The sequence below is a fragment of the Planococcus citri genome, chromosome 3 (genome assembly GCF_950023065.1).
Source record: "Planococcus citri chromosome 3, ihPlaCitr1.1, whole genome shotgun sequence".
Classification (NCBI taxonomy): Eukaryota; Metazoa; Arthropoda; class Insecta; order Hemiptera; family Pseudococcidae; genus Planococcus; species Planococcus citri.
Genome location: NC_088679.1, coordinates 73,203,732 through 73,229,457, shown reverse-complemented (window position 1 = coordinate 73,229,457; position 25,726 = coordinate 73,203,732). Strand labels below are relative to the sequence as shown.

The following is a 25,726-nucleotide window of genomic DNA, read 5'->3' as shown; positions in this document are numbered from 1 at the left end:
CTTTTGATTTTTTTTTGTTACACTTGGAATTTTGAGTTTACAGAGTACGAGTACGTGCCTCAGCATCAACCAAAAGTTATCTACAGATGGCGAAGTTCATTTTTGGTCCTTCCCAGAGCAATTTGAAATTTCTGAAGAGAACTAAAAACTCACTAGAGGCTATAAAACGTCCAAAATAATGGCTAGTTTTTGGATTATGAAGGGGGATGAAATGAATGTTCATTGATCACACTAGTTCGTTTCGTTTAAAAAAAAAAGTTGCTAAATTATTTTCACCAGCACATTGAAAAGTGCCGAGAAACGATAGTTGAACAGTTTTGAAAAACGAACAATCAAAGAAAATTAATCATGGCTTACCTACATTTTTTGAATGAAACGTCAGTAATATAGTATATTTTAGACTTTTTTCACGTTTTTAAAAGTCTGACAATAACAAACGGTTATTTTTCACACAATTTGATCTATTCATTGATTTTTTCCCAAACTTATGAGTCAGACTTGGTATCTGAAAGAGTGAAAGTCCATTTCAATGGAAATAAAAATTTTAGAAATTGGTCATTTTTTGAAGTCTCAAAAAAACATTCTAGCATAATATTGAGAATTTTTCTTGAAAATTTTTTCCAAGTTTTTAAAATTCTGACAATGAAATTTCGAAAATTGGTTATTAGAGTTCCGTTGTTGCTTTCTCATCATAGTCAACACATAGCCGATCAGCGAGTAGTATTTTCAAAGATAGCCAATTAACGAGTATGCAGTAGGTAAGTATTTTTATAATGCTGAGCAATAATATTTTTGCGCCAAATTCAAAAAAGCTGCCTGCAGTTGTTTTTATGAATGATGATTTGAAATTTTGGGATAAGTAATTATTTTTTGAATTCAATCTTATAAAAATAAGACATCTTTTGATCAACAAAAAGTGGAACTGAAAAATCAGAAAAATGAAATTATTAAATTGATGTCAAATGTTTGAGGTGAGATCATGCTCATTATGCCATCAAAAGTTGTTTAACGAAACATTTAAAAGCATGAACTATATATTATTATATAGCAGTCAATACTTAAGCAAAAAGTTGATGCAAAAACTCTCTTGCAATCAACAAATAGCTGATGGCTTGTAATTTAATTACAATTTCTTACCGTATCACTAAAAAGTTCATTGAAAGTTTTTCCAAGTTCTCACAAGTCAGACAAAAATATTTCAAAAACGGTTAAATGCCCACTAGAAATTGATTAGTTTTTTCTCCCCAAGTTATTTTATTTATATAGGTACTCGTCTATCTTGCATTTAATATCGAAATGATAGAAATTTATGATCTTTTTCAAAGTTTTTAAAAGCGCGTGACAGAATGTACGGAATTCACCAAAAAATTTTCAAAGTTCAACAAAGTCAGACTTATCATCAATCTAACAGTCTGCATCAAAATTTCAAAAATTGCTAATTTCTTATCGTTTTTAAAGGTCTGACATGATGTCAAAAATTTCATCTCAGTTTTTTCAAAGTTCTTGAAAGTCAGAAAAAATTTCCAATCTAACATACTTAATTTCAAGAAATCATGTGAATTCATTGTTTACAAGTTTTCAAAAGTCTGACATAAGTACCTATTTAATAATTATGGAGAATTCATAGTGATGTTTTCCCAAGTTCATAATAACCTGACAAAATATTCTGTAATCAGATCTATGTAATTTCTGATATGATAACTCAAAATTGATCAATTTTTTTTACAAGTTTTTAAAAGTTGGAATAAAAACTTGGAAAAATTATGACAAATACTCGACATTTAAAAACTTTGAATATATTAAGCGAAAAACATAATCGATGGTTGAAAATTTCCTTGAAAAGGAGACTTCATTTATTTTGTTAACATCAACTTGTCACGGAATTATTGTTTTTATTTTATCCAAACTAAATGGTGCCAATTTCAAAACCAGGGCTTCATTTAAATGAGGAATTGCAATCCAATCCTGTAAGGCTATGTATTCCTTGTGTATATATTCCTCTTAAAGCGAAAGAGTATGAAAAAAAGTTCCTTTAGATTTCCAATTACATTCTTGAAATTGACTAGATTTTCTTTTAGATGGTTAAATATTGCATTTTGGCGTCTACTCCTCTTCCTGTCTTTGAGCATTTAATTTCCATCACATGTAGTTGGTGGGAAGATTGATGGTATGCAGGTCAACATCACCTCCCAGTCGATTGGATTTACAATCTTTCTTGAATGAGATGTCTGTTTGTACTGTAGGTGTGTAATAAATTTCTGCAAGTGGAAACAAAAATCCGAGGTGTCTGGAAGCCTCTTCCGGACTTACTCCACAATTCAACGGATGCAAGTGATGGTTTAAACCAAAATATTTTCAAAAGATTCATTGCTGCCTTGATATTTCCATTCACCATATTCGAATTGAAATTGGCTAAATCGTTTGAGCAACTTTTTTTAAAGGTATATATCTATGAGGTCTTATTAAAGTCATAATTTGATAACCGTTCTGAGATAGCATCTTCTTTATCAAGATTGGGCATCTTCAATGTAATTTGTTCTGTATCTTCGTTATCTAATTCTGTCGATGGTAAAGTATCCATTTAAGAGCATCCTATGTTCCAACTTTAACAGGTCTTTAGATGTTTGTTCAGGATATCACTGGTGAAACTTGAACGCCTGTTTCCAACCACGAAAATGAAAGACTATATTGAAAAAAATATTGAATTAGGTAATCCATTGATCCTGTAGACACCCAGTATGACCTATAGTTTTCTTATTTCTCAAACTGTCAATTGTAGATATTGGGTATACCCTTGCAGATTTACATTCCTCATGAAATTGGTACCCATCGTACCATTTTGTCAGCCATTTAATCCCGTCGTCAACTAGCATTTTTTCATCAGTGGTAATAGGTTTCCTAACAGGATTCATTTGTCTGGAGAATTCTTTCAAATAAAATTCAAAATTTTCGCCAATTTCTTCTCTTGTAAAACCGAAACCTTCGGCCATCTAGTTGTTATAAATTATAGATCGACAAAAGCCCCCAGTGCCAGTTTTGAAACACCGGTTACTAAAGCGAGGCCGAGAAATTCTACGCTATTCTTGATTTCATCGAAGAACGCGTTGAGAGAAATCAATAAGTTTGCTGTCAAGATTTCATCTTTGAGTTCGTAAGTTGTGTGATGAAATGGACTACCTATCGTATTCGTCAATTAGTACGACAACAGGCAGCTTGTTAGATTCCGAATGCAACATCCTAATGAGTGTGGCAATTGAACCGGGACAAAAATCATAATCTTCTGCGATAGAATTCAACTCACCATTCATGATAGTTCTGAAATCTTCTTTCGAACTGAAGTTTTTGAACTTGGCAAGATTCAATTTTATGGTCGGATATTTAATACAAGTTGAATTGCGTAGAGCTTCGGGAATAGTTATCACATTATTTTGTAGAAATCCTATAAGTTTCGATTTCTGAAATGTACAAATTTTCGAGCATGGTTTCGTTTCCACGAAATACGTCATTTGCCATATCCATAAAAGTAGATTTACCGAAACGTCCAGGGCGAGTAATAACGTAAGGTTTTCCTGGTTTCTGCCATAATTTTTCCACGTACATCGACTCATCCACGTAAATCATATTTTTGACTCGAATGGTTTCCCAATCACTGTTTTGTTCCGGGATTGACTGGATTTGCACTTGGTTGCATGCGTATTGATCCATGTGATGTAATAATATTAACATCGGCAACATCGCGGTTGTAGAAACAAACGAAAACTTGGATGGTTTTTGAAAAATACACATTTTGTTCTGTACGACAGTGGTTCACAAATGAATCTGATGGATAGTGGAATGCAGTCGACATCAAAATTACTTTCATAGCTTCGTTGTGTGGTCAATGATTCGATATGTTTAATCTTTGCATACTTGAGATAAATTCGTTAATCTTCATGGTGTAATTATCATTTCATATTAATTTATCATCATATCGTCGATAATTGAATAGAGTATGACCGAACCAATGTGTTGAAAATCATCTCTGTAACTGTATCTATATCGTAAGTCCTAAGTCAAGAAAAAAGTATTGAGGAAATTTGATGATAAAATTAATATAGGTACATATGTACCTAGATAGGTATGTACCTGAATATTTCAGAAGAATTCATTGAGTAGGTATGGTTTATACCTACTTATTTCAATAATTGTTGAAAATTATTTCAATAGGTACAAGCTTAATATGAACGAGAAGGATCTTTAGATTGATGGTTTCGAAAATGAAGGGGTCGTTAATAAACTCTGCAAGCGAGCTTAGTGGAATTGGTATTCAAAACATCATTTGGTGGGTAATAATTACGTTGTATATAAGCAATGATTATATTACTTAAACATGACTGAGAACCATATAGTGATTTACTGAATACAGTAAATGATGGACGCCGTATTGCAATGAAATCCTTTTTTTCAAACAGTGAAAAACCTATATATATGTACTTTGAGGGCCTAAATCAAATATTCTACTCACGGCCATGTCATTAAGTGCAGGTAGTTAGGATTAGGAACAAATGGTCGCAGGTTTGAATCCCAGTTTGGTAGGAAAATTTTCTTAGGGAAATTAGGTCTAAAAAAATTTGTTGCAGTGAGAATTATTTGGATGTGCGGAGAAACTTGGAATTGATAGTACCCAACCCCCTGTTTTTAAATACCTATTGTTGAATAAAGACGATGCAATGGTTACCGCACTTCTGTGTAATAGTTACTTTTCTGAATATGTACCAGTAGTATAGGTGTCACTATAGTACACTCCCGGGTACCCCGGAAGTGTACTATAGTGACACCTACTACAGAAATTCATGTTGTTGCAGTTGCAGTTGCAGTTGCTGTTGCTGTTGCAGTTGCAGTTGCAGTTGCAGTTGCAGTTGCAGTTTGTTGTTGTTGTTGGAGGTCATCCACCTAGTGCACTATATCCTATAAATTTATAGTACACTGTTATTGTTGTTGTTGTTTGTTGTTGTTATTGTTGGAGGTCATTCACCTAGTGTACTATAAATTTATAGTACACTGTTGTTGTTGTTGTTGTTGTTGTTATTGTTGGAGGTCATTCACCCAGTGTACTATAAAATTACTTGAGATATAACACTAGATCGTTGACCTATAGTTACTTAATCTAAAATTATTTATTTATTTATTTTTTATTTCAAATAGTAGGAAAAAAAGGAGTGGGGGATGCGCGCACAACTTCTACAAGACACGTCTGTCATGTATGAGATCCCAATGAGTTGTGACCTCTAATGAACAGCTCACTCCTGTTTATAGGTTTTTCATTACCCCCACTCCTAATGAAATAGAAATTAAAAAAAAGGAGTGGGGGGGGTGCGCACGCAACTTCTACAAAACACGTCTGTCCTGTATGAGATCCCAATGAGTTGTGACTTCTAATGAACAGCTCACTCCTATTTATAGGTTTTTCATTACCCCCACTCCTAATGAAATAGAAATAAAAAAAGGAGTGGGGGGATGCTCACACAACTTCTACAAAACACGTCTGTCCTGTATGAGATCCCAATGAGTTGTGACCTCTAATGAACAGCTCACTCCTGTTTATAGGTTTTTCATTACCCCCACTCCTAATGAAATAGAAATTAAAAAAAAGGAGTGGGGGGGTGCGCACGCAACTTCTACAAAACACGTCTGTCCTGTATGAGATCCCAATGAGTTGTGACTTCTAATGAACAGCTCACTCCTATTTATAGGTTTTTCATTACCCCCACTCCTAATGAAATAGAAATAAAAAAAGGAGTGGGGGGATGCTCACACAACTTCTACAAAACACGTCTGTCCTGTATGAGATCCCAATGAGTTGTGACTTCTAATGAACAGCGTACTCCTATTTATAGGTTTTTCATTACCCCCACTCCTAATGAAATAGAAATAAAAAAAGGAGTGGGGGGATGCTCACACAACTTCTACAAAACACGTCTGTCCTGTATGAGATCCCAATGAGTTGTGACTTCTAATGAACAGCGTACTCCTATTTATAGATTTTTCATTACCCCCACTCCTAATGAAATAGAAATAAAAAAAGGAGTGGGGGGATGCGCACACAACTTCTACAAAACACGTCTGCCCTGTATGAGATCCCAATGAGTAGTGACTTCTAATGAACAGTGCACTCCTATTTATAGATTTTTCATTACCCCCACTCCTATTTATATTTTTTTTCATTACCCCCACTCCAACGTCTATCTATAGACATGTTTTGTAATAATTCTCAGAAGTGCTTATCTTATCAACAGGAAATGAGTCATCATTTTTTAACTTGTAGTAAACAAGGCAACATTTTCTTTGATCTTTATTTTTATTTTTGGTTCAGCCAGAATTCTCAGAAACTCTTATCTTATCAACAGGAAATGAGTCATCAGTCCTAATTTAATATTTTGTTTGAATGTCATTAAAATTGTTTTTTTTATGCACTACCACTACTATTGTTATTTACTAAGTGATTACTTGATTGGTCAAAGGATTGTAAATGACTTTACGATCCATAATCATAACCAGGTGTAATTTGGCATTGATTGGAAAGCCTTCACGAAGATTGATGAGCAATTTTGCATTGATCAGTGAATCTTTAACTGTTTCAGGCTGATGTGAACAATCAATGGCAATCATAGGGTACTTGGACAAAAAAGTACCATAATCACAAATAGGATCACGCTCTTGTCTATTATAATATGATTTGGGGAATGACAGAAACATATCATACAAATTACCAGCTTTTCTTTCGCCAACTTTAACATTAAGGCGATCTTTAGGGTATAGCCAGTAGTTGTTAATGGACAGTTGCACATTTTCAACATTAAATAATTCAAATTGACTCATTCTTTTATTAATACTGTAGCTAGAGTCTTTTTGAAATGCTACAATAACCCACTTTACACGGGAATAGGCAACAGGTATTTCCCAGGTGTACTCTGTAGATTGAGCAGGGATTGCTGTGCATTGATATAACCAATGACGGTAAAACATAGTAAAATTAGTATTACCCAATACTTCTTTTCTCAACTTAATTTCTTTATCTATTCGAAGTTTTACATGTCTCATTCGCCAAATAATTTCTTTAAATATCACAGTGACATTATACCCTGTATTATCTGAATACATCATTATATTGTCAGATGCAGTAGTATTATGAAATATCAAGGATTGTGGTACACGTACCATACATTGATGAAAATCTTCAAAGAAACCCATCACTTCACTCAATGGTTTTATTATAGTGAAGTATCCTTGATCATTGATCAGGTTATTTGACGAATTAGGATATATATCCCAACCAGATAATGAGCGTGACATATTTGGTTGAAAAGATAATAAACCTTTCATAGTTGTAGCAGTTCCTGGTTTTCTAATGTCATCAATTTTATTGTCACCAATTTTATACTCAATGTGATCAAAACGATGTAAAATACCATTTGTATCAAAAGCAATTTTAGTGGGATCAATAGGCTTTACATTTTTAGTAGCGGTTTCAGTTGTTTCTTCAAGTTTGATTTGACCTGTGAAAACTAGTACACTTTCACAAGGTAATGTTATGATGTCCTCACTATATATAGTGATTGGAAATTCCCCACCAGCCTGATTAATATCTTCAGATTGTGGTGGTTTATAATCATTATACTCAAAATGTTCGATGAAATCATCATAATTTTCTTCAATATGTGCCATTGAAATATTATATCAAGTTAGCATTCATGTACTACTATTTATAGTTTTTTTGAAAGAATTCTTTGTATACGTCATACAATTGTACACGATTTTTGATACCAGTCATGTGGTAGCCTGAGTTTTTATACAGGAATCAAACTTTTTCTTATATTTACATTTTTCACTTTCCACATCAATCACAAGAAAACCATATGGTTCATACCAACAACTATTACATATGGAACGGAACTTATCAAACGTGACAATATCTGTTACATATTCAGTGTAAACCTGTCTCAAGTTGACTAAATCTTGTCTAAATAAGATGACATAATTGAAGTTTTCACGAATACCACTCTTTTTTGGTATTTTAGTGTATGTTTGACTCAAGTAAAAACATGAAATATTTCTGTGTCTACCTCGCAGAAAAAAATTTGCTACTTTATCTTGCTTCTCTGTCAATATGTCATCAAATATGATTATTGAATCATTTTCCAATTCTTCAGGCTCAGGTAGGATTTCAGAAGCTACCTCATGAATGTTAATCATCTGCTTTTTACTTTTTTTCTCTTTATTGTGGTTATATATGAGTTCACGAAGAGTATCATACTTTTCTTGGTAACTAGTTTTGGAACACAAGTACAAATGCCGAAATGGTCGAACATATACTAGCATAGTAAGAAGTAAATTTGACTTGCCAGCACCACTAGGTCCAAACATACCACAACGGATGACATCAGGGAACATTTCCACCTTACGATGTGGTTTTCTCACATTATTATCAAAATTAATAACATTAATGCTGTTTTTTAATTTTTGGGAACTCATATTATCTTTGTTGTATCACAATGCTGGTAATTGATACTTCTATTTATAGATTGAGGTTCACACATTTGCTCTCACATAAAAAGACAGGAAATGAGTCATGAGCTATTTTTATCTTATCAGAATGGCAATTGGCAGCACATCAAAGCACAGGAAATGAGTCAGCATAACATAAATTATCAACCATTTTTATCTTATCTCAAATCAAACTATAAAGAATGAGTCACCATTGCTATTTTTATCTTATCAGGATAGTGGCACATCAAAGCGCAGGAAGTGAGTCAGCATTCCATAAATTATCAGCAATTTTAATCTTATCTTGAATTTTTATCTTATTAGAAAGGCAGCGTTCCCTTTGATCTTGATTTTTGTTTTGCCTAGCAAGAATTCTTAGAAACTATTATCTTATCAACAGACATGTTGTGCAATAATTCTTAGAAACTCTTATCTTATCAATAGGAAATGAGTCAGCATTCCATAAATTATCAACAATTTTAATCTTATCTTGAATTTTCATCTCATTAGGAAGGCGGCATTCTCTTTGATCTTAATTTTTGTTTTGTCTAGCAAGAATTCTCAAAAACTCTTATCTTATCAACAGATATGTTGTGCAATAATTCTTAGAAACTCTTATCTTATCAACAGGAAATGAGTCATCATTTTAACTTGTATTTATAAATTTTCCATTACCCCCACTCTTCTTCAACATACCCCCACTCTTTTTATTTACTTTATTTGTGGTTAAGAAAAGTATAAATAGAGGTCCCCAGCACAAATTTCTCATTATGTTTTTAAAATGCCGTGCAACACAGTTGTTAATTGTGATAGTTCGTTAGTTAATAATTGTAATAGTTCAGTGATTGATCGTAATTGTTCGGAAGTTATTCGTAATTGTTCGGTACTTGATCGCAATTGTTCGGAAGTTATTCGTAATTCTTCGGTGATTGTTTGTAATTGTTCGGTAATTGATCGTGATTGTTCGGTAATTGATCGTGATTGTTCGTGTACTGATCGTGAGTGTTCAAGTATAAATCATAATAATCCGTGTATTGATCGTGAGAGCTCGGGTAATATTTGTGATAATTCGCGTGGTTTAAAAAGAAAAATTGTTTCGGTCGGTGATATCAATGTTGAAAACCTTCCGATTAAGAAACGTATCCTACAACAATACCGAGCTTCTAATCAAGATGCAGGTGAACCAACACAGAATATCTACTTTGGTGGAGGAGTTGATGATAATACCAGTGATGCTGTTGCTCCAACTGGTGAGATTTCTAAGGTATGTGATTCTTCAGACATTGATAATGACGATGATAATGACCATGACGACTACACATCACTGGAATATATTAAAGTAAAAGAAATCAGCTCCCAAACCACCAAGAGAATGGGTGTACAGTTCCAGGATTATGAAATGCAACTTAAAAAAGATGTTGAAAAACTGCCACCAGTTGACCTCATAACCAAATCACTTGAAGAGATGCTGAATTTTGCCAAACAACAATCGCAGTTCCGGAAAGGTGATAAAATTGATCTGGGAGTAAGTAACCCTCAATTTGGTCATCGCTATATTTCCACGGGTTATAGAAAAGAAGATGATCATATTCATGCATTAAAGGAGAAATTAATGCAAATTCTCACCTCAGATCAGAATGTCGATCTCTTCCAGTGTACATTCAACGTACACACAATAACCATGCCACGTGGTGGAGCAAGAACACGTATAGTTAACCTGGCCAAAGATTTACACACAAAGAAAAGTGTTGTCGAAATTAGAAATGATGATAACTTGTGCGGACCAAGAGCTGTCATAGTGGGACTCACTTATTATCAGAATAATATTCTTGGTCGTCAGTTGGAACCCTCTCATATTAAAACCATCAGGACAGGCAGGAACATTCAGAAAGAACTCGCTGAAGAATTGTGTAGACGTATTGGATACAATTTGGAAGATACTGAAGGCGGATTCACCCCTGAAGATTTCAAAAAAGTAGAAGAAGAACTTGACATTCAAATAACAGTGTTAAATGCTGATTTCAACAACAGTGTATGCTATAGAGGTGATGAAAAAGATGTCAAGATTTATCTTTACAAGCAAGATGAACATTATGACACAATTACCAACATGAAAGCGTTTTTTGGATCAAGAAACTTTTGTGAAATATGCCTGACATCATACACCAAGAAGGAGAAACACACAACCTGTGCGAAAGGACCCAAATGTTATCTATGCAGAGATGTGAAACATGATCCTGAAAGTGTTAAACGCGTTTACTGTGAAGATTGTAATAGATACTGTATGAATGAACAGTGTCTGAACCAGCATAAATCATTTGTATGTAAGACATGGTACAAATGTAAAGCTTGTAATGAGCTGGAAAGACGCGATAATACAGAAAACCATAAGTGTGGTTATGCCGAATGCCGGAACTGCAAGCAAATTGTGGAGAAAGCAACTCATAAATGCTATATGACAATGACAAGCGCCAAGGGAGGAAAATGTGAAGGAGGCTGCCAGAACTGTGATCCAACATCAAAGACAAAAAATAAAAAGTGTACCTACACAGAAAAGTATATTTTCTTCGATTATGAAGCTCAGCAAGAGACGGGTCAACATATACCGAACCTGATTATTGCTCACGATTTTTCTGGAAATGTCTACAGCTTCAATACTAACGATGAGTTCTGTGCATGGCTCATTAGTAGAAAGCATAAAAACTACACCGCTATAGCTCATTATGCACGAGGATATGATGCCCATTTCATTCTTCAATATTGCCTGAAACAAACAATTTTACCTAAGACAATTTATAATGGTAGCAAGTTAATGGAACTGAAGATCAAGACCCTCAAATTACGTATCATCGATAGTCATTGTTTTGTTCCATCTGCACTTTCAGACTTTCTAAAGACTTTTGCACTAACTGAATTGCATAAGGGATACTTTCCTCATTTATTCAACACTGTTGAAAATAAGAATTACATCGGAAAAATACCAGATAAGAGATTCTACTGCGCAAATCGTATGAAACCTGATACTCGAAAAAAATTTGTCGATTGGCATAATGCAAGAGTTGCTGAAGGCTATCAATTTGATATGCAAAAAGAGCTCTTTGCCTACTGCAATTCAGATGTGGATATTTTACGACGTGGATGCTTACAACTTCGAAACGACTTCCTAGGTATTGCTAACATTGACCCCTTTTGTTATATCACCATTGCCAGTGTATGCATGGCTACTTATCGTAGCATGTACCTAAAACCCAACACCATAGCTGTCCTCAACAAGGAGTTGAGTGATCAGTTCTCAGACATTTCACTCATGTGGTTGAAATCTCTCAGCAATAGCGAAAATATTGCTCATTCTGGTAATGGTGGTGAAGTATCCTTATGTGGTGCTAAAGTTGATGGTTTTGATAGTGATACTAACACTGTGTACCAATTCCATGGGTGTTTCTGGCATGGTTGTCCAGATTGTTACAACGAAGAAACTGTCAATAAGGTAAACAATTACAGCATGGGTGATTTATACCAGAAGACAATGGATCGTACCGAACAACTGAGACTAGCTGGATTTACTGTCATAGAAATGTGGCAATGTAAATGGTTAAAATCATCCGAATATCGTAATTACAAGGCCAGCAACATTACCCAACAAATCACCAACCCCCTCAACCCAAGAGATGCCTTCTTTGGAGGTAGAACTGAAGTTTTCAAGTTGAAGAAAGTAGTTGATGGTGTGAATGAAAAAATCAACTACATCGATGTATGTTCATTGTATCCCACAGTAATGTATTACGACGATTATCCAGTTGGACATCCTACAAAGATTTCTTCACCTGCTAATCATGATCCGAGTTGGTTTGGTTTCATAAAGTGCAGAATCTTGGCACCGTATGATCTGATCATTCCTCTGTTACCTGTCAAAGTCATGATGAATAAAACTGAGAAACTACTTTTCCCATTATGCTTGAAATGTGCTATTGAAAGTCAAAGTAGATGTGAACACTCCGCTACCGAGCGTCAATTTGTTGGTACATGGTCGACAGTTGAGGTTAACAAGGCCATCAAAGTTGGATACAAGGTTCAAGAAATCTACGAAGTCTGGCATTTTGAAAAATCCAATGAAATGTGGCAGGAGTACATCGGTGCAATGATGAAAATCAAGTTGGAAACCAGTCCACATGGCTACTCTACTAACACGGAATATGCTCAAGCAGTGGAAGAATACTACAACATCAAGTTGGACATCGACCAGATAATACCCAATCCAGGCAGAAGAGCCGTTGCGAAATTGTGTTTGAACTCCCTTTGGGGAAAATTTGGTCAACGGTTGAACATGAGCCAAACAGAATATCTCACCAATCCTAATCAGCTTTATAAACTACTACTTGATGACCGTTTGGAAAACTTGCGTCTTGAATATGTGTCCGAAGAAATGGTTCAAGTGAACTACAGGCATAAGGATACATTCATCGAAGACAACTGTAAAACCAATATTTTTGTTGCTGCATACACCACAGCTAATGCAAGACTTCGATTGTATGATTTACTTCATGAACTCGGTGATGCTGCCCTCTACTGCGACACTGACTCGATTATCTATGTAGATAATGGTCTAAATACAGTAAAAACCGGTGATTTACTTGGCCAATGGACTAATGAACTCGGAGATGGTGTGTACATAACCAAATTTCTATGTACAGGTCCAAAATCGTATTATTACATCACCAATACTGAGAAAGAGTGTACGAAGGTGAAAGGATTCACCCTCAACTTTGCAAATGCCAGGCATATTAATGGTAAGGCCATGGAACGAATGCTTGAACGTGAACTTCATTGTGTCTGTGTTACCAATGTAAATATCACACGTAATACCAATACTAAACAACTTACTACTGTGTATCAACCCAAAAAATTCACCTTTGAATTCAATAAACGCTTGATTCGTAAAGACTTTTCAACCATACCTTACGGATATAAGCAATCCCTTCAAAAAAATAATGTATGAATTTTTAAAAATAATGTATTACTTTTTCTTAAAGATATGTAACAAAAATTATTGTAAAAAATTTTTAAAATGAAAAAAAAAACTGAAAAAAAGAAAAAATGAAAAAAAAAGGAAAAAAAAGGAAAATGTGAAAAAAACAAAGAAAAAATGAAAAAGAAAATGTGAAAAAATTAAAAAGGTTTAGTCTTTAGGGTCACTTGTTTGGAGCGTGCTCCAACTACACCCTATTGAAAAAAAAAAGAAAAAAAAAATGAAAATGATATGACTCATTACTAGTTATCAAAGACATGATAACTCATTTCCTGTTTACATCTTTGTTCTCATATGATGAAATCAATGACTCATGACATTCCTACAAATTTTCTCCCACCACCAGTATCACTTGAAGAGTGAACCAGTGTCTTGCCTACTCCCACCACTTTTAAAAAGTATAAATACAAGTATCAGTACCATTTCTAATCATTATAACACAATGGACTCTCAACTAAAAGACTTCAATGATGTTGGTGAAACAGCATTTAAACCTTTTGCCAAGTTCCAAGATTATCCAAAAGGTTCCCTATTTCATATGTTCTCCTTCAAGAAATGCAATACCAAGTTTGGTTCAACTATTGTTGTGGAATGTGCAGAGCAGAAATTCAACTTGCCCAAAAGGTTTGATAAACTGTTTGACACTCAAGAAAAAATTGATCAATGGAATGATCAACCTGATCTAGTTCTAACTTATAATGGAACTTTGAATAACATGATACTCCTCAACATCTCTCGTTTCAACCTATAGTGGTGCTTCAAGAAAAAATTCTAGTTATTATACTAGGATGAAATCTACACATTAAAACGGCCCTTTTTAGGGCCACCAAAATGGCCCTTTTTAGGGCCACCAAACCTAATTTTTTCATTGTGTGTGTGTGTGTGTGTGTGTGTGTATGTACTCATACCATCATTTAAAAAAGTATAAATACATGTGTGAGCTGTCCATCCATATCATTAAAATGAAATATCTTGAGTGTTATGAAAATCTGGACTGGTGTTTCCAACAACCAAAACGACCACCATCACCACCACCTCCTCCACCACCTCCACCACCAACCCGACCACTACCACCACCACCACCCCCACCACATACTACGTCACTAGGATAGATGTAGGTTCAATTTCTGATAAGAAACCAATGACTCATGCATTATCTGCATTTTTCTTGAAAATTTTAACTTGGAAAAAATATAAATAGACCAGCAGTATGTTTTGTGTATGATACTTGTAAAGAAAATGGCATTCCAAATATCATTAACTAATACATCTTCAATATTCAGTTTTGAATATACTGATGGTATACAACTTGATGGACCTTATGAGGTTTGTCTCAAGAGTTTTGTAACTTATAATAACATTCCAAACATATCAGAATGGAATAATAGGATAGACTTTATTGATACTAGACCTAAACAAATAGAGTCTAATGAGATACCTCAAAAACCTGATGAAACTCAAACTTTCACCAAAGACCACCCAACTTTCTATAATGTTCCAAACATACCAGAAAGGAATGATAGGATAGACTTTATTGATACAAGACTTAAACAAACAGAGTCTAATGAGATTCCTCAAAAGCCTGATGAAACTCAAACTTTTACCAGATACTTTAAAGCTCACCCAACATTCAAACTAACAATACCAAAAGGAACATATGAAATTCGTGATCTTGCCAAATATATTGAAAATTATCCATCAATTAGAAGTTCAGGAACATACTTTCACCTCAACAAGAATACTTTTAAAATGGAAATGTCTAGTCCATATGACATAGATCTTAATGTTGATCATTCTATTGCCAAGACTTTGGGCTTCACTCCACGTTTGTACAAGTCTAAAGAAATACATACTTCTGACTTGACTGTAGAAATTTTTACAGTTCAAACCATCAGAGTGAAATGCAACCTAATAAAATGTAATGTTAATAATTTGAAACAGAATGACAACACATTATATGAGTTTCCATTGCAATGTGAAAGTGGAGAAAAAATTGTTGAAAGACCACAAACCTTATGTTTTTACCCTGTGACTAGAATGGATAGCATATATCAGTTGCATTTGAAAATTGTTGATCAAGATGATAATCTTGTGGATTTCCGTGGTGAACAGATCTCCATAACATTAGGTTTTCAACCATGTAAACAATGAAAAAATATATAAATACACCTAGTTACTTTACCTTACTTATATAATAAAAATGAATAAATTACAAAGTACAGAAAAACTGGTAAATGAGTACATTGATTGTGGAAAAGCATTGAAACAAAAATTTGATGAATTAAAATTTGGTAGAGTGATTAGACATGCTAAATTGGAAGAAAGATTCAAACCAATAACTGAATCTGTTCGATCATTGAAAACAAACATGAATCCATTAACATCATCATCTTCTCCCTCTTCTTCTTCTATTGGGAGTCAATTTTCTCACTCTATTCATGCATCTTCAAAAAAGTTTGATAAAACTTTTGGTTTATATAGTAAGGGTAAAACTTTGTTCATAGGTAATTCACCAGTTACTATTACAGGTGACAATACACTTATTTTAGAAACAGACAGCAGTACTTATAATATCACACCTGGTTTAGGGGAGTTACTTCTTTATGTGAAACCTGAAAACTATACTGAGAAAGATTTGGCAGACTATGAACACATTCTTTTAAAAACATATGCTTACAAGCGTGATAACAACAGTGCTAGTAGTTTTATTAAAGCTAGTAATGGTTTCAAGTATAATTCAATCATCAAACCTTTCTTAATGAAATATAAATTAATGAAAAGTAAAATTAAGGAACCAAAACTACCTAGTTCTGATGAAGATGATGATTTTACTGATAGTTTTCACACACTAGTAGGTGATGATAGCTTTCACACACTAAAGGGTGATAATGATGATGATGATGATGATGATAGTAATGAAGTTGATGATACAAAGATCATGGGTAAAGGCTTACATAAATTCAATACTAACAAACCTGTAGAATATGTCCACTGGAACACAGTAGATGAGTTACTTGAGCGCTTATGTCACTTATGGGGTGAAGTTCAAGCAGGTAATACTAACCCTCTGTTGTTGAATGAGATTGTCAACATTATTCAAGAATTCAAAGAGTTGTAGTAGTAGTAGTAGTGAAAAAAATCTATAAATATAACCATAATAAATACTTTTTTCTATTTAAAAATGGACTATCGTCATGAAAGATACCTTCAATGTTTAGAAATTTTACCCCAACCTCTACTACCACCAAAGTATCGTGGTAAAGGTATTATAAATTCTGCAATAAATAATTTACCATTTGAATTACATATGCCTGGTTATAATTACCTTGGTCCTGGAACTAAGTTGGAAAAAAGGTTGGATGCTGGTGTACAGCCAGCCAACAAACTAGATGCTCTAGCAATGCAGCATGATATAGCTTATTCAAAATCAAAAAAATTAGAAGACCGTCATGCTGCTGACTATGCCTTACAAGAAGGAGCTTGGAATCGTGTACTGTCAAATGATGCCGGTTTAGGTGAAAAAGCTGTTGCTTGGCTAACTACCAATGCCATGAAAGTTAAACGAGCTTTAGGTGCTGGTATCTTGACCAAACACCCTGTATCTTTAGATGCCCGAGAACAAGAAAAACTTGCTACAGCAGTTGAAAAGCAGAAAGCTGTCACTCTAAAAGTCTGCACAGTTCGAACTAAAGAATCTGTTATGAATGAGTCATATCTTCCATTAACTAAGAGTCAAATAAAAAGTCTTCAAAAAAATAAAAATAAATATAAAAATATAAGACTTTCAGGTGAACAAGTGAAAAAAGTAAAATCTGGTGGTTATTTGAAAACAATTTTACAAACAGCTCCAGCTGTTATTGGTGTGGTGTCATCTCTCATGAGTGCTTTGAAAAGTAAAAAACAAAGCAATGGAAAAGGTGTTTATATCAATAAAAAACCTAAAAAAGGTGATGGAATACAAGTAAAAAAGAAGAAGACAACATCTGCCCAAGGTAAAGGTGTATATATCAATAAGAAACCAAAAGGAGGTAATGGTCTTTTGGAACAACTATTAAAAAAAAAAAAGACACTCCACTAAATAATTTGGAATTGATTGAGTATGCTATTCAATTAAAAATTCCATACTTTAGAGGTGTATACATGCGTGATGCACTTCCTCCCAAAGCCCACACCAATGAGTGTGCTATTATTAATTTAGATACTAGCTCAGGATCTGGTACACATTGGGTAGCATATGTCAAACGTGGTAAAAGTGTAAATTATTATGACTCTTTTGGTGTTGCACCTCCTACAGAACTAATACAATATTTTGGTAAAAATTCTGTAGTGATTTACAACTATGAGCAAGAACAAAAATTGAATCAAGTTATTTGTGGACACTTATGTTTGCAATTTTTACATAAATATAAGTAGTGTTGTGTGTGTGTAATTTCAATATTACAATGGATCTAGCTCGTGAATTACATAAGCCTGTGATTAAAAAATTTAAAACTCGGAAAATCATCACCATAGGCATAGATCACATTTGGGAAGCAGACTTGTTGATTATGTCTAAGTACACAAAAGAAAACGAGGGTTTTGCATATATTTTAAATGTTATTGATTGTTTTAGCAAGTATGCTTGGTCAATTCCACTGAAAGCTAAGTCTGGTAAAAATGTCACAGAGGCATTTTCTACAATACTTGAAAAAAAACATGGAAGAGGAAAACAGAGACGACCTAAATTGTTACATGTTGATAGGGGTAAAGAATTTGTCAACACATCATTCAAGAAATTATTGCAAAAGTACAATATTGAAATGTATCACACATTCAGTGAAGTTAAAGCAGCTATGGTGGAGCGATTCAATCGTACCATTAATGAAAAGTTAAAATTACATTTTGAAGTTAATCAGAATCATCATTGGTTACAAATTCTACCCAAAGTCTTGAAACAATACAATGAAAAAGATGTACATCGGACCACTGGTCTTCCACCAATAGATGTCAACAGTAAGACTGAAGCTGATGTATACAAAAAGATGTATGGTATTAAACAAGATTTTAAACTTCCAACATCAACATTGAAAGTGGGTGACCGTGTTCGCATCACAAGCTACAAATATACTTTTGCAAACAAATACTTTAGAAAATGGACAACAGAAATCTTTGTTGTTCATAGAGTCCATTTGACCATACCTGTAACTTATGCTTTGAAGGACCTGAATGGTGATACCATTGAGGGAAAATTTTACAAGCAAGAATTGCAAAGGACCAAATTCTAGTAACACTACTCCAGGTGTAGTAACATGGTTATTTTTGAAAAATTACAATGTATTCATATGTACTTTTTAGGTAGGTACCTACTTGGTTCCCTTATATTTTTTTCCAACTGTTGGCTGCCCTGATTTCAAGTGGTGGGGGTAACTACAAAAAAGTATATATAGAGGTACTTGACTAGAGAATCTCAATTGTGTTTCAACTATGGCATGCTCAAGTACTTCTTTATGCGATGATACTACTTCTTCATTTGATGATACTACATGTATCCAAAACAGCCCTTTTCAGGGCTACTCCATGAAGGATTTGCGTTATGTAGCACGTGTAAATAATGTAAGATATGCTTCAAAAATGAAAAAACAAGTTTTGGTGGCTACATTGGAAAAATTGGGCATTCACCCTGATATTTCTACGGTGAAAAACCAAACACTTGCTTCTAACAATGATGGTTCTAGTTTACATAAATTAACTGTCAAGCAGCTGAAACAAAAGGCTCGTGCTGCACACATTAAATATTATTATAAACTTAAAAAAGCAGAATTATTCTCAGCATTAGAGAATATGTTGTCATATCCTGTTGATAAGATAAACATTTCTGAGAATTCTGTCTAGATAAAACAAAAAATTGAGATCAAAGAGAATGCCACCTTGTTTACAACAAGTTAAAACTGATGACTCATTTCCTGTTGATAAGATAAAACAAAAAAATCAAGATCAAAGAGAATGCCACTTTATTTACTACAAGTTAAAACTGATGACTCATTTCCTGTTGATAAGATAAGCACTTCTGAGAACTATTGTGCAACATGTCTGTAGTTAGAAGTTGGAGTGGGGGTAATGAAAAAAAATATAAATAGGAGTGGGGGTAATGAAAAATCTATAAATAGGAGTGCAGTGTTCATTAGAAGTCACTACTCATTGGGATCTCATACAGGGCAGACGTGTTTTGTAGAAGTTGTGTGCGCATCCCCCCACTCCTTTTTTTTTTATTTCTATTTCATTAGGAGTGGGGATAATGAAAAATCTATAAATAGGAGTACGCTGTTCATTAGAAGTCACAACTCATTGGGATCTCATACAGGACAGACGTGTTTTGTAGAAGTTGTGTGTGCATCCCCCCACTCCTTTTTTTATTTCTATTTCATTAGGAGTGGGGGTAATGAAAAACCTATAAATAGGAGTGAGCTGTTCATTAGAGGTCACAACTCATTGGGATCTCATACATGACAGACGTGTTTTGTAGAAGATGCGCGCGCATCCCCCCCCACTCCTTTTTTCCTACTATTTGAAATAAAAAATAAATAAATAAATAATTTTAGATTAAGTAACTATAGGTCAACGATCTAGTGTTATATCTCGAGTAATTTTATAGTACACTGGGTGAATGACCTCCAACAATAACAACAACAACAACAACAACAGTGTACTATAAATTTATAGTACACTAGGTGAATGACCTCCAACAATAACAACAACAAACAACAACAACAACAACAGTGTACTATAAATTTATAGGATATAGTACACTAGGTGGATGACCTCCAACAACAACAACAACAACAACAACAACAACAACAACAAACTGCAACTGCAACTGCAACTGCAACTGCAACTGCAACTGCAACAACATGAATTTCTGTAGTAGGTGTCACTATAGTACACTTCCGGGGTACCCGGGAGTGTACTATAGTGACACCTATACTACTTGTACTGATTAATGCGTTTCATTCCTACACCAAAATTACCGCGTTTTCCCACACAACAATTGTTGACATCGACATTTACATCAACTACGTTTTTTTCCAACAGAATGATGGAAAAGTGATGAATTCATTATTTAGTAGGAATCTTCTGTCTGTAGGTACAAAAGCTAGGTAAATGAAAAGTTTCGAAATTTTCTTAGTATTTCTGATACCTCTACATGCCATCTCAACGTGTAGATGTAAAATGTGATGCTCAAAATTTACATCTACAACTATGTCGACTAATTTTTCAGAATTAAAATTTCTGTTTTAGTGTTTAAAAGTTTAGTAAACATTCAAAAATATGATCTTGTTCAATGAGAAAAACAAATTTTTTAGGGTATTGATGAAATTATTAACTTTTCCACAGTTTGGAGTTGAAGATGATATGCAGGGTTGGTTCTCTACATGTAGACTATCTTTGTCTACATAGTCTAGGTTTGTCGCGTAATCTATGTAAACTTCATGTAAACTAGACTTCCTGTAGACTATGTGTAATGTATGTCAACTTCAAAGTTGTGTATTCCCAAATGATCTCCCTCCATGCTAAAAATTGTCGTTTTTTGGCAAAAAAATCACCCTCACTTTTTAACTGAGAAATCAAAGAAAAAAAATCTTGTAGTTTCAACAAAGATTGTGAAAAAGTATAATTTTCTTGCTAATAATTGACGATACTACTTGTGCTGAAATTGTCAGTTTTGCTTTTCTCAAGTTTTTTCCTCGCATTTTTTTTCAAAAATTGATGAAAATTCTTGTTTTTTAATTACTTTTTTCTGAAAATTGTTCAAAAGTTTCATTTTTTCATCCAAGAAATGCAAAAAAATCTCGTTTTTTGGGAAAACTTTCCTACGTTTTGCTAAAATTGTCAATTTTTATTGCTTTGTGAGAGATTCAAATTCTCACTTTTCAGCTTGACTATATTGCTAAAGATTTTTAATTTTTTTCAAGAATTACCCATCCAAAAGTCTTTTCCGCCAAAAATTGCCAAATACTGAAAAGTATCGCTTTCTGCTTTATAAATTATAAAAAGATTAGAAAAATATGAAAAATCAGCTTCAAGTTGATATTTAAAAGCAAACTTAGCAACCAATTAATGCAACCATCAACCAATAGTGAAAGCCAATGCAAAAACTATCTTGCAATCAGAGAATACCGTCCTGATGGCTTGTTTCGTAAGTCGGAACCTTCCATGAATTCTGTCTCCATCAGCTGTATGTCATGTAACCAAAGGCTCATTAATGAGAATACCTACTTATACAAATTTCTCGTAATTCATTTCCTGGAATTCAATACCTAGGTTACATGATTTAAGATAGAGAAAGGTAAAAATGAACGATACAGTTCGATAGGTACATGAATTTGTGACAAGTCAACCACAAAAGAGTATTACAGTCAAACCCGGATAAGTAGGTAGGTATTTTTGAATTTTTCAGGGATAGCAAAAAACTGCAAAATTTCTTACGGCAATTGAAAGATGAACCCCAAGACACAATTTTTAGCACAGTTTCGAAAAAAAATATTTTCGTGCGCCGGCGCTGTTGCTATCTAAGCAAATGGGACTTGAACCCTTTTTACCCTCAATCCCCAAAATTTCTCTTGAAATTGCTCGGACACGAATGAGGCTTGATTCTACATCTAAGTACATACATCACTTAAGACTGCTATCACGTTTAAATTGTCCAAAAACCCCTTGAGGTATAAGACTTTTTGCCGAAGTTGTTAATTTTTTCGTCTTTTTTCAGTACAGAGATGAACTTGAATTTCAAAAAATGGTCTTCTCAAAAATGTTAGTTAATATTTTTCAATGAATTCAAAAAATGTAACAAAAAAGTCATCAATGCGGACCCGGCCCTTTTCTGCACCCAAATACCACTTTTCCGGCAATTTTGCGGAAATCTGACATCCCCAGTCGATTCGCCGTACTTTAAAACCCCCATATCGGTGAAAAAAATTCCGAAATTGTGACTTGATCCCTTTCTGTTCTCACCGATTCAATTATTCATTTTACAGAACGAATAATATTCGTACACATTTTGATCACGTGTCTTGAAATGTAAATCGAGTTCGGAATTACAAATTCATGAACTCATCCTAAACCAGAAATTGAAAAAACGAACATTTTTTCTTACTCGTAGATTTTAACTTTTAAGAAAGCTAAGTCAACTTTTAATCATAGATTTCGAAAAATGTAAAGAATCAATCAATGACCAAGTTGAACCGTACATGATCAAGTTTTGTACTAAGTTCAAGAAGTAAATCCTCGAAATAATGTACTTATATATTTGCAATATTTTCGTGATACCTATCGATAAAAAACCGCGAACAGTTTGAAGAATTTTGAGGGAAAAAAACAATTAAAAAAAATTGAAAACAAATCACCTACCTATTTGAAAATTGAACCAATACGCTAATCGTTTTAATATCGTTACTTTTTGGAACTTGTGCACACGTTTTCAAACAATTATTTTCAACATTATTTACCCACATTCTCCTAATTATTCTCCATTTCATCCTTATAAAAACTTCTCCATCCACTAAATCTTTTTTTAAAGGAAAAAAATATGTGTATATACTTATCGCTCAAAATAGCGTCGCAATTATTACAACGATTACCGCACATAACGATCGACGTAAACGCGACAAGTCCATGAATTATTCGTACACCTATATGTATAAATGCCATAGAAATACGGACACCTACGAACGATATTTAAATTATTTATGGTATACGAGGAGAAGGGTTTTGTGCAATAACCATCCATTATTGCACGCGGTGCTCGCATAGAGGAGTGAAATAATCGCGAGGACTTTGAAAAGCCACCATTACTACGAGAGAGGAAAGGGGTATAAGAAAGTAGGCATTTTTCTTTGTTTCTCGTTTTACGTATACGCAAGCATTGGTAGGTACCTTACCTATGTATCGTGTTGTGGGTGCGGAAAGTCGATAAGGAGACGAGTAATGATTAGAAAATTTGAGACGCGATTCGCGGATTTGTGTTTTTCCATCTCTGAAAAGAAAAAGAAAAACTCGCGTTAAAATGACGCAGAAATCGGTCGCGTATTCAAATTACCAAATAATTTGTCGTTAGGTATTCGCGAGCGTTCACGTATGGATAGGCGGTTTCTGCGCCAGGAGGAGGAAAAACAAAGGATAGAGATAAAAATATAGGTATACAAATCGCGTTAGGATTTGATCGTGGTGTACGAGAGTGTAGAAAGTGTACAGGTACACTTCTCGCGACCAAATAAGCGTTTTGTTTTCTTCGTCTGGTACTCTATACCTATATGTAGTAGCTGTTTTTGGAAACAAGAGTTGAAAAAACAGAACAATGTACGTACAAAAAACGTGCAAAAGGTTATAGTTACTCGTATTATGGAAATATACACGTATATTATAAACGTACATTACACATTGTACTGTAGAGAAACGATAGTAACGGTTTGTTTTTTTTTTTTATTTACCTTGCATACACAGGGCGTGTTAGTGCAACAGAATACGAAGAACGGTATAATAGCTAATCATAAAGCATTGATATTGCAAAAGGTTAAAAGACACATGGCTGGAAATTATACATGCATCGCTTCAAGCGTCGAGGGAGACGGTAAAAGCAATACTGTGCAGCTCCGAGTAATGTGTAAGTATTTCTCTGTATTTTACTTGCGCTTGTGCTTGCTCTTGCTCTTGCTCATCGCCTTGCTGTAGATTCGTTGAAGTGAAAAATTTACTCAAAATAAAGCACGAAAAACGACACACGAAGCTCGACTGAATAACGTCAAATTGCAAGAAAACTTGGCGTACTTTTTTTTTCTTTTTTTACATTCGTCCCTTTCTTTCTTTTCTAAGCTACTGTAGCTCTTTTTTTTTTTGTTAACCGGCTGGGGTTTTTTTCCGAGCTTGAATTGTACGACGACGTAATTGTTGCAATAGAGGATAAAGTTTACCGTCGCGTAGTCGTCGTTTTGCCGGAATTTGTATTTAAATTTTTGCCATAGCGTTAATTCGCGTGGTGGCTGTTGCATCGTGGAATCATTTCCGCGTGCATGAAATTACGTCAGAATGGTGCGAAAGACTGCAGGGGATGGTGTTTTTGCGAAATCTGCGACTGAATTGTTCAATGAAAATGAGATGTGGTTTTTTAGATGTAGAATTGACGGTGGAGGGAGGAAGGGGAATGGTTTTGTGTTGTGGGTAGTGATTTGAGTTTTGGTTATATGAATATTTAGTCTTACTTACTGAACATTTTGAACTCTTTCGTCCATATATATCCATATTCGTCGTGTGTCGTGTATAGATGGTGATTCGGAACGAAAATCAAGCTTGAGAAACTTTATTTGATCTCTTTTGACTGAGGGGAGGGGGTTCAATGGTAACATTGTTTTTAAAAATTGGATTGATGGTTTGAGTTTTACAGTATGAAATTCAAAAATTATCGAAGCCTAAAAATGATAATGTGATCAAACTTGGCGATAAGCTCAACAAAACCGAAAAAAAATCTCTTATATCAAAGATCAGTGAAATAGTTACACGATTGAAAATTTAATTACGAGTACATCGCAATTTTTCTGGATGATTTTTGCTTATATGTAGTAAGTACCGTTCTTTTACTTGGAAAATCAACATTTTTGTGGAATGGCCACGATCAAATTTTTCCCATTTTTTTTACTCAATTTAAAATGAGACTTTCGGTGGAAACATTTTTAACTAAATTATTTTTTTTATGCTTGCTACAATTTAAAAAATTTCAAATTTTGAATGAGTTTGTATATCATTGCCTATTTCCACAATTACAAATTTTCATTTGAAATCATCAAACGAGACAAGTTTTGAAAAATTCTCATCGAAAGTCTAATTTTAGATTGGTCACGAAAAATAAAAACTTGACATAGGATCCTTTTCTAAAAAAAAAACTTGATTTTCTGAAAAAATGAAATGAGCAAGAAAAAGTATCCTTGAATGGAATTCTAGAAAATTACATTTTCGATCGTCTGGGCATGATTATAGTTTCTTACTAAGTAAGGGGCTTTGTTCATGAACAGTTTTTCGCTGAAGTTCAATAAGATTACCTTTCTTGAGCTTTTAATAATTTTTGGTCCATTGTAAAACACGAACTATTCGAAAAATATCCAGCATTTCTTGCTTCCCAACTCCTTTCATTCCTTTCTTTCAATTTTCATT

General features: G+C 34.1%; 1 protein-coding gene across 1 annotated transcript in view; it reads left to right on the top strand.

The window, feature by feature from the left end:
• The window catches only part of side-VI (sidestep VI), a 464,426-nt gene that overhangs the window by 373,031 nt on the left and 65,669 nt on the right, over window positions 1–25,726 (top strand). Inside the window, exon 9 of the mRNA XM_065354946.1 lies at window positions 24,026–24,185. Coding sequence (XP_065211018.1) covers window positions 24,026–24,185 — 160 coding nt within the window. The remainder of the gene's footprint in view (window positions 1–24,025; window positions 24,186–25,726) is intronic.